This window comes from Colobus angolensis, unplaced genomic scaffold, assembly GCF_000951035.1.
Source record: "Colobus angolensis palliatus isolate OR3802 unplaced genomic scaffold, Cang.pa_1.0 Scaffold6, whole genome shotgun sequence".
Taxonomy (NCBI): domain Eukaryota; kingdom Metazoa; phylum Chordata; class Mammalia; order Primates; family Cercopithecidae; genus Colobus; species Colobus angolensis.
The window spans coordinates 6,497,363-6,507,241 of NW_012119598.1; the positions used below are offsets into that span (position 1 = coordinate 6,497,363).

The 9,879-nt window shown below is 52.1% G+C and overlaps 1 protein-coding gene across 3 annotated transcripts; it reads right to left on the reverse strand.

Moving 5' to 3' along the window:
* Nucleotides 1–292: 292 nt before the first annotated feature.
* On the reverse strand, nucleotides 293–9,869 carry NRN1 (neuritin 1). 3 transcript variants are annotated; one of them, XM_011962643.1, is made up of 4 exons: nucleotides 9,765–9,869; nucleotides 8,980–9,068; nucleotides 4,622–4,766; nucleotides 293–1,503 (listed from the first exon to the last, which is right to left on the reverse strand). In XM_011962643.1, the coding sequence occupies exons 2-4, from the start codon at nucleotides 9,032–9,034 to the stop codon at nucleotides 1,275–1,277; spliced, it is 429 nt and encodes a 142-aa protein (XP_011818033.1). In that variant the 5' UTR covers nucleotides 9,035–9,068; nucleotides 9,765–9,869; the 3' UTR covers nucleotides 293–1,274. The 3 variants fall into 3 exon arrangements, with proteins under 3 accessions (XP_011818033.1, XP_011818031.1, XP_011818032.1); XM_011962641.1 differs by lacking the exons at nucleotides 8,980–9,068; nucleotides 9,765–9,869 and adding exons at nucleotides 5,439–5,543; nucleotides 5,965–6,597; XM_011962642.1 differs by lacking the exon at nucleotides 9,765–9,869 and having other exon boundaries at nucleotides 8,980–9,678.
* Nucleotides 9,870–9,879: the final 10 nt, after the last annotated feature.

The following is a 9,879-nucleotide window of genomic DNA, read 5'->3' on the forward strand; positions in this document are numbered from 1 at the left end:
CTGGCATTGTCTGCCTGTGCGAGCAAGCCCAATTCCTGTAAACTTCAAATAGAACGAATCTCTGCTTTGTAATTAATTAATTTAAAAACAACTTTCATTTTCTCTTTTTTAAGGAAGCAGGGTTTTGGGGAAGTGGTCAAGTGGCTTAAATGAGGAGGGTCTGCTTGAAGGTGGCAGGTTTCCAGCGGCTTCCTGAAGAGGTGAGCTTGTCACTGGCATCCTGTGTCCCTTCAGGTACCCTGAGAACTGGGCCAAGAAAGCAGGTTGGGGTAGGAAATAAACGACACCCCCATTTCAAACAATAACTTTTATTTTATACTTCTCTATACTTTGTAGCAAATCTTTTTTTTGCTGAATTTAATTTATAATAAACTTTTTAAATTACATCTCTCTTTTTTTTTTTTTAAAATCAAGGCTCTTTTATGTCAAAATCTTTTTTTTAGCTATATTTTAGATTAACATTTAACGTCCCCCCCTTGTGATCTATACCGTTGGATATTCAGGTATTACTGTGTGTGTAACAGCTAAAACAAGAGGGAGGAGGGAAAATTAAAGGCAGTGAACTTGGACGGATGCATCAACAACAGCAGATAAAGCTAACCCCTCAGTGACCATAGCAGCATGTCTTCTGGAAGCCTTTACTCTTACCCCAGAGATTTCCTCAGCCCCTTCCCTCTCTCCCTCCTATCCTCCAAACACAAAGCCAACAGTCCGTCCTTTCGCTTTTCTTGAGGAGAAATGTGCAGTGGAAATGATCAAAACAAGATACTGTGGAAGAACGACGTGAGCGTGAATTATTCACCGTATGCTTCATCCGTGGACATCTCTCTTGAATTCATTCCCCTGGCCTTCTCCTCTCCTCGCCTTCCTATTAGGAGGAGCCCATCATTTTTCATGTTACTAGCATGATTAATATAGTAGGTGGCCCAGGGCCGTTCCTGAGATTCTTTTGCCAAACAAAAAAAAATTTAATAATAATAAAATTTAAAAATGGGGTGGGTTTGCCGTTTTCTTATTTGTGTGTGAAGACGGACTAAAGCTGAGGTCCGATTTTGGCTGTGCTTGCTTGCTCACTGATTGGTAACATTTGGCAAATAAAACACAAGAAATCAAACGAAATAAAAAAGAGAATCAGGATTTCCCACAAACCTATATGAGTGTTTTCAGCATCACAGAGAATCACAACGTCTCCAAAGAACGAATGGATCTTCCTGTCGATTTCCGGGAGCATGGAGTGAGTGTGGGTGGGCGCGTGGGGGGAGCTGGCCCCACGCTCAGAAGGAAAGCCAGGTCGCTAAAGCTGCCGAGAGAGACACCAGGAGCACGGGGAACGCCGGGAGCAGAGACCCCGCCGCCCCGTTGCCGCTGCCGCAGAGTTCGAATAAGCTGCCTTGGATGTTGAGGTTTTTGGATTCTTTTCTCAGTTTATCCCACATATCTTTCGCCCCTTCCTGGCAATCCGTAAGGGCTGTGACCGTGCAGCTGTGGAAATCCTCCCAGTATCTGGTGAGGAACAGAATAAAACAGAAGAAGCAGGTTCACTTGGGGCTCCGGGAGGACCCCCGGCCTGCACCCCTGCGCCTCCCCGCTCGCGGCCCCGCAAACTTCCCAGGGTGTCCCCTCCCTACCTTCTCTTCACCTCCCTGGCGCCTGGGCTGCGCAAGGTCTGGACTCGTGGGACCTCCGCCTACGCCAGAAGCGGCTGTCTAAAGCGGGGGTGGGGGACGCCCCCTCCTGCCTGGTTTTCCCTTCCAGATGCCAGGAGAGGACTCGGCAGCCGGGAGCCGGGTCGTGCACCCGCTGCGGCGCGCTGGCACCTCGGCCTCCGCAAACAGATTGCTCGCCCTCCTCGGGGAAAGCTAGGAAAACAGTGCTAAGCCTCGCAAGCTGCCGCCCATTAATGCCTCTTAGCTTGCAAGACGGGTTACTAGCTCTGAGCAGGGCCCTCCCCTCGGGGCTTCTTACATTCTCCTCCCCCTAGCCCCTTCTGTCTCCCTCCTTCTCCACGCCGCGGTACTCTCGCCTTCGCCCTCATTCTTTCCCTCCACCCACTACCTCTGCCTTTTGTTTTCCATTCTCCTTATTTTCCCTTTCTTTCTTTTTCCATTCCGTCTCCTTTCCTCTCTTCTGTTCCCCACTTCCTCTTCCTCCTTCCCCCAGCCTGCCTCGATCCTCCTTGCTCTCCACAGTCCCCGGCTCAGATTCGGCCTGGAGACTCCTGCCTGCCTCTCTTCTCCCCCGGGTCGGTGAGTGTTAGTGGCCAAGCACCTGGGGCCGGCTTCGTAGCCTTCATCCGCTCTTGCAAATCCCAGTGCCCCCGGCCTGCGCGTTGGATCCCTCCTCTTTCTCCCTCTCCAGTCTTTTCCGTGGGCTTGGGCCCCATGGGGCTTCCTCCCCACAGTTTTCAGGGTGTAGCGCCAGCTCCCAAGGCCGGAACTGCGGGGAGGGCGTGGTGCCCACCGCTGCCAACCCTCGAGGACCCCCCCACATTCTGTCCTCCTCTGGCGGTCAGTTCCCGGAGACTGGCGCCTAACTCAACCACTTCCTCCTCCCAGACTCAGCTCCTAGACCCGCCCCCACAACCTTCATCCAACCTGTCCCTTTTGATTGTCCCCCTTTCTTCTGAAAACCCAAAATAGATCCTGAGACTAAATATAATCCCAACCCGTGATCGATTCCTGGGGCGCTGTCTCCTTTCAGAGTTGGGTGGATCTGTGCCTCTCTGTAACTCCGGGCTGGTCCCCACCTCCCCCGAGCCTTGAGCACCAGGTTACCGGTGCCTGCCCTCCACACAATTTGGTTGTATTTTCTCCTCTCTTTCCCTTCTGCTGGCTGGCCTGGACGGTAAGCACATTGAAGGCAGGCACTGTGTTAATTTATGAGTACTGGAGGGACACGGGGCTTCCAGGTTTCTCACCTTGTAACAAACAGCAATATTTGGACATTAGGAGGCCCAGGGAGGACAGCTTTCCTGCAGAGAGTCTGTGGAATCACCCCTGCTAAAGGATGCCTAAATTGCTCTTTTCTTTATGCATGCTCAGATGGGGGCAGAGTCCTGAGGGACCTGGTAGAGAAGGTCCCTGGGGCTGGGCAGAGGTGGGCTTCAGCTCCGTGTTGAGCAACCAGCTCCCCCAACTGAGTAGGGCCGGGACCTAGCCGTGGCCTGTGACCTCAGGGAGGAGTTCTCACTTTCCTGTTTTCCAAGACAAAAGTTCTGCTTAAAATTAAAACAGCTTGGAATAAATAAGTTCCAACAAATGAGAGAGGATTTGGGAGCTGCTCTATATACAACCTTTTCTTATCCTTATAGATACATTCTTATCCATCACGAGACTTTTCTAATTAAATGCCTTTGTTCCTTTCATGATAGGAAAGCACTAGCCACTTAGCCTCTGTGGCTCCTAGTAGGCACTGGGGCATTTAGGAAATAGAGTAGCAAAATTGACACTTATTTAAGTTATCAAAACCTAAACAAACATCCCTCCTTCCACCCGTCCCCTTTGCCCCAGTTGGGGAGACAGGAGAGCCTTCACAGTATACAAATGATGCCATAGAAAATGGTCACTCTAACCTCAGGGAATAAGGGGCACAACCTGCCTTGGCTGTATTGGAAGCGTTATTGTGGGGGTGGGGGAACACAGCTGTTTTTTGCAAAATAAAACAGTGTGTGTTGCTGAGGATAGGGGTGTTTTCTAAGGTCTGCAGCAGCTAAATTGCTGCAGGTCCACTGCAGTAGTGCTCTACTGGTTACCTTATTGCTAGCGGGAGCAGTGCTTTCCAGCCAAGCTCTGAGAAAACACCACTGGGCCTGGCTATGAACTCCTACCCATCTCTCTTTACCTTTAAAGCTGTCCAGGTCCCGGGACACCGTGCAGATGTGCAAGGGGGCAAGGGAAACAAGGAGAGCGGCTATTCCAAACCTCGGAATCTGCTGTAAACTCAACAGCGACTATCACTGGACTACCACTGGACTTGCTCTTTTTGGGTAAAGTCACTGGCACACGATAAGACGGTGTTTCAGCCTGTCTGCTAGAAACAGGAAGGGAGACTCGTGTCTCCTTGCCTGTGCCGGCATTTCCTTGATGTCTATTACAGGGGTGTTATGTCACCAGAAATGGACAGATGAGACGAGTGACTTTCCCATCAGACAAATGTAGTATTACCCCCAAACAATCCTCAGACCCAAACTAACTGTTTTTCAGAGAATACCTGGCTCGCTCGTTCACGCAAGAGAAAAGAATGATAAAGATTGCTACGAGGCAGAGAGATCTTGCAGCATCAAGAACTGGTAGCAACTCTTCATGCCCCTTGCCCTGGGTCCCAGCACGTTGAGCATGCGCACCTCTGTGCAAGCCTGTGAGGCCGCGTAGAGCTGGGACTTGGTCTATATTGAAGGATCCTCCTCTATATCCCACCCTGGGCTGTGGGATCCCCTTGGAAAGTGCAGGTTCTAACCCGGGGGCCTGGTCCTAGGCCTGGGGGTTGGAGCCAGAAGGCAAGAGGGAGCAGATTCGGATTCGCGCTGGCGCTGAACGCTGAGCGCAGGCGGGGAGGCTCGGCACTCTCCGACCTCAGTAGCTCCCTCAAAACCGAAGTCCAGGCGGCCAGAAAGGACACTTACGTGCACACGGTCTTGATGTTCGTCTTGTCGTCCAGGCCCTGCGGGTAGTTGGCCATGCTGTCGCCCAGCTTGAGCAAACAGTCCGAAAAGCCCTTGAAGACCGCATCGCACTTGCCCGCTGCTCTCACGGCCTGCACCAGATACGCTGCAGGGAGGAGGGAACACCGGTCAGCAGCGCCACGACCCCGCCCTGCCGCCCCACTGCCCTTCCCTGTGCGACCCAGGCTCCGCGCGGCCTCGTTGCATCCGGCGGCCTCTCCCAGTACCCAGCCTTGGGGCGCGCCAGTGTTAAAGGTGAATGAAATACTTGACCCAGGAATGCCCCACCTGCGGCTAACGCTGCGACTAGTGCAGATCGTCAGTGTGTGAGCAGGTGTGGGTGGGTGGGAGGTAGGTGAGTCCATTCCTTTCCTCCAGCTCCCTCCCGCATCTCGCTCCATATCTTTTTCTGTTTCCATCGCCCCCTCTTCTCACCTCCCTCATCTCTTTTATTTCTCTTTCTCCTCACTGCCTCCTTCGTCTCCCAACACTTCCCCAGCAAGCCCTGTCACAGCTCTCACAATGCGACCTTCCATTTTGAGGTGACAGAAGGGGTCTCGGCTGCAGCGTGCGGGGGCGAGAACGGGGTGGGGAGACGGCAGGGCGTGGGGTCACGCAGCTGAACCCAACGCCACATCACGCGAATAAGCCTCAGGCTTGGAGCTCTGTCCTTGGTGGGCGCTCAGCAAACGCTGCTGAATGAATGAACAAATCTAGTCCCTGGAAGCCACCAGCAGTCACCGAAATGGATTGTTTCATTATAAAACCGATTGCCTACCGTGGACTCTGTATTCCGAGTAAGACCCTGGGATGCACCCTTTCCCGCCCCACTGGAAAGAGGGCAACCTAGGCGTCCTGAGACCTGGCGCGGGTGATGAGTGGTCTGGAGCGGACAAGGCCAGAGGCCGGGCGGGGTCACGGATGAGTCTGCCCGGGTCACCTCCGCAAAGGCCAGATCCACGAACCTCGGGCCTCCTTCTCTCCTCCTCCTCTGTCAGTCACTCAGCTCCCCAGACACCCTTAACAATCCACCCGCCCGCCAAAAAGCCAGCCTCCACTCCGGACAGCAGCGGGGAGAGGCTGTTCTTCTCCAGGTCCCAGCCAGGCTGCTGAAAGTGAGCTCGCCGCGGCCCGGGGCTCCTGGACCCAGCTCAGGACTCCCTGCAGAGAGCGGGCAGGGATAAAAGCTGAGCAGCGGGAGGAGGAGGAGGAGGAGGAAACACAGGCCGTACGAAGGTCCAAGCCCCAAGCCCCTGGCCCCTGGGCGGCCAAACCCCGAGGCGCGGCACTGGAGAGACAGGCACTAGGCTGCGGTCGCGCGGCTGTGGCCATCTCTTTCCACCGAGGCCGACGAACCCGGCTGGAGGCTGAGTGCCTAGCGGCCCAAAGCAGCACGGGCGCGGGGAGGGCTCCAGGGAAACACAGCTTTAGGGCGGGGAAGAAAGGGTGAATCTCAGAATCGAAATCCGCACTGGCGCCCACGACCCTGGGCTCCGGCCTGGTGCTCAGCAGCGTTCTGGCGGCTGCGTTTGTGCGTGAATGTGTCCCGGGAGGACCAGATACCTCACTCTCCCGGTCCCCCACGCGGGCCCCTGTCCCCGAGCGCCGGGCCAAACGCCGAAGAGGAAGGTGACCGAACCCGCAGCAGCTTCCGAGAGCGTACCATTTGCAAATAGCTGCAGGAAGAGCGAGGCGGGCCTTGCGCTTTTTAATCCGGAACGGGAAGCGCCGGGGAAGGGACCAAGGTTAACTTCGACCTCCCCTGGGGCAGATACGTAAACCTTCTTAAACCTCCGGGTTCACCTTACAGCGAAAATTCAGTACCCTTGCGACTACAATACTAACAAATCGAACACTGACATAAAATCTTAAGAATAAACGAATCTTTGTTCTAACAGAACTCGTTCAAAGTGGAAATACACTCCACACATCTTCCTCTATAACGCATGTCACAAATACAGCTTTGAAGCCAAGAAACGAAATAAAATAAAGTCCAATCTCTCCGTCCACGTCTCTCCTCACCCCCTGCCTACACCCCCAAAACTCAATGGCGAAAGGAGCCCCTAAAATGCACTGACATTTTTTAAGGGGAATTGGGGCTCGCCGGGGGCGGGAGCTCTCTTGTCACGTTATCTTCCCAGGAGCTGCTGTAGAAGACCCTGCACACCGCGCATGTGTGAGTGTGTGCGTGTGTAAAATAAGAAGTCGTGAACATTTCTGTCTTTTAAAACTGTGACTCCTTGGACTCTAGCCTTCTCTGGGAGGCCGGGAGGCTGCGCGCGGGACGGGTTTTGCAGGCGCACGCGTCCCAGCAGGTCGCAGCCCGTGTGTCCCTCGCTGTCCTTCCTGAACCCCGCTTAGGCGAGGCTCTGGCGGGTGACCCTGGCTCCTTCCCTGTCCTCTCTGCCGTCCCTTTCTTGTGCGGTTTCCATCCGTTCATTCATTCGTTCGACATCTCATTCATTCCGAATTTCCTCCTGCTGAGTCTTCTTTCGTGTTCACCACTCTCTTCTACCTCCCCGCCCCCCCCAGTCCCCACTTTTCTTGCCAAATGTCAATGATTTGGGACAGCTCCCAGCCATGAATTAATAAAGACCGAGGTTCTGTTGCAGGAAAGGGCAGACATTCGGGAACAAATACGCTCAATTTCAATTCCACAGCCAACAAATAGTCATTTTTAGACCGAGGTTAATGTGTTCAAAACGCGTCCCTCAGGCACGACCACCGTCTTCTTTTTTTTTTTTTTTTTTTTCCCTCCAAACCTCTCAAAGTAAGGTTATTTCCTACCGGGAAAACAGAGTCCCAAATCTAGTCCGATTAAAATTTCTGTCTCAAAAACAACCCTGTCTCCTGCTCTCTAAAGATTCAAAGGTTTATTGCAAAATGCCACATTCACTTATTTCCAACATTTAAGAAATTTACTGCCATTAGAAATATTATTTATAGCAGCAATTTTCACTAATGTCAAAGATTCAAAACAACCAGATTTAAAGCATTGTCGTTTTTTAGAATTAAAGGAAAACACCAATATCCTACATTCACACACTCTAAAATCCTTATAATGTTTCTGCAAAAGAAGATCAGATACTCAAAATCATGTCAGTTGCATAAAACCTCACTGTAAAGAATCCATTTTAATGTCTAGAGAACTCCAAACCTTGTTTTCCTTCACATTTCTTATGGAAAAAACATGTTATGCATTCTCCTTTCTTGTCCCAAACCAATTACCTAAAGCACCCCTCCCCCCAATACTGCAAGGATTTGTCTGCAAAGAATGCCACAGCCTGAACTGATAGGAGGCAACAATTCCGTTTCAGGAGTTTCTTTTTTTCCCCCTTGTTGTCCATTCTATTAATAACCTGCTTCACTTTCACTTTTAGGCCACATTAATTAATGTTCTAACCTCATGTCAAAGAAGGGGGTTTTCTAGTGCCCTCTTGTATATCTTTTCTTCATTCTGGATGGTAAAAATGTGAACTTTAAAAGACCCTTGACAGCGTAACTACGACTCATCATTCCTTAACATAAAATGGGGAGTAAATAAATCCTTCCACAACCAACCCCAAACAAACAAAAATAACAAACACCCGACATGACATATTCCAAATACTTCTTAACCCTTTCCTATATATATAATACAGACACCAATGTGTAAAGTAGCAGACAAATGTGCCTAGAAAAGTACATCTACGTAAATTTGGCTGAATTCATCCTCTTCAATGGTAAGCATATTAAAACATATGGTCTGGAGTTCCCTATCACTCTCGGTTTGCCCACCAGCAGGGTCTGCGGTGCCCGTGCAAACACTGCAGCTAGGATATAGGGGGGAGGAGGGGCGGGAGAATGACAAAGTTCTAAATGCAGCAGTCTGAGCCCTGGAATATCTTTGCTTTCTGCACATAAACTTTCCAGTCCTGGCTGCCTAGCCATTTTGTTCCTGCATTCACCTTTAGACTCTTCAAAATAATATCTTGCAGTATCGCAGGAGCCAGTACATTGCCCCAGAGCGCACCAAACCTGGTCTAAACCCAGAAAGGGAAACAATAATGGATGTGTGTTTTGGAAAAAGGGGGAAAAAAACCCTGTCCAGAAAACGTCCGGCCGTACATATTTCCTGGCGAACATTTGGAATATATAGCTTTAGGAAAAACCGATCTGGGACGCGCTAGTCCCCAGGAACTGATGCCCCCACCCTCGGGGGTTTGCCGGCTTCTCCGCACCCTGGGGCAGCCGCGGGCCCGCCAGTCCCCCTCCGCGCTTCGGGCCGGGGCAGGCTGCCTCCCGCCTCCAACCTCCAGCCGGGCTGAGCGGCCACTTACCTATTTGCACCGCGAGGATCAGTGAAATATATCTGCCGTTCAACTTAAGTCCCATCCTACGTTTAGTCAAACCATTTGCGACCGCAGACCTTTAAATAGTTAGTTTAGAGAACGCGGGGGAAAGCCGAAAAATAGGCATTGCCAACAAGTTCCGGGAGCGACAGAGACTTTATGCACGGGGAAGGCAGAGGGAGGAGAGAAAGAGAGGGAGCGAGGAAGAGACAGAAAGAGAGAGAGAGAGAGAGAGAGAGAGAGGCTTGGGGGGGGAGAGCTGGGAATGGTTCACTCCATTAGGAGGGGGCGGAGGAAGTACAGCCTCACGCCCACGAGCAGGCCTGACGTGGGGGATGACACGGAATGATTTTTTTTTTTTTTAATATAGACACCTTGGTAGAGAATCGCCATTTATAGTCATCAGAAGCTGGAATTAATCAGATATCTCCAATTAATGTGCGATCTGAATGAAATTTTGCCTCCCGGGGGTGACCACTTTCCTGTTCTAACGGTCACCCCTGCCTCTTCCTCGTTCCGGGGGCCCCCCAACCCCGCCCCCTCCCTGTGCAGAACAGGGGCTCCCCCTCCCTTCCCCGCCAGGAGCTGGGGAGTCCTGGCGCGCCCACTCGATTGTTTCAACCTGCTCCCCCTCCTCCATCAGCACCACAGAGAATTCAGCCCTCTCTCTACGACGCAGGGGGGTTTAAAGGAGCGGGAGAGGGAAAAACAGCTAAGCTAGCTCGATTAATTCGAAAGCCCTCCTCGGCCGCCCGCCCCCTGCGCTTGCCTACCCTCTTTTTCTCCAACCCAACAGCTGAGCTCTGGGCGCAGCCTGCAGCGCGTGAGCACGCAGCCCGGCCCCCCGCACGAGCACACACACACACACTCACACACGCGCGCGCACAC

Bases quoted from the DNA above. Each gene is read 5' to 3' on its own strand.
- NRN1 (XM_011962641.1), bottom strand. From the start codon at position 5,992: ATGGCCACAGCCGCGCGACCGCAGCCTA. The intron at 5,544-5,964 runs GTGCCTGTCTCT...TGTCCGCTCCAG, and splicing joins AGCCGCGCGACCGCAGCCTA to ACCACTCATCACCCGCGCCA. The intron at 1,504-4,621 runs GTAAGTGTCCTT...GTTCCTCACCAG, and splicing joins AACATCAAGACCGTGTGCAC to ATACTGGGAGGATTTCCACA.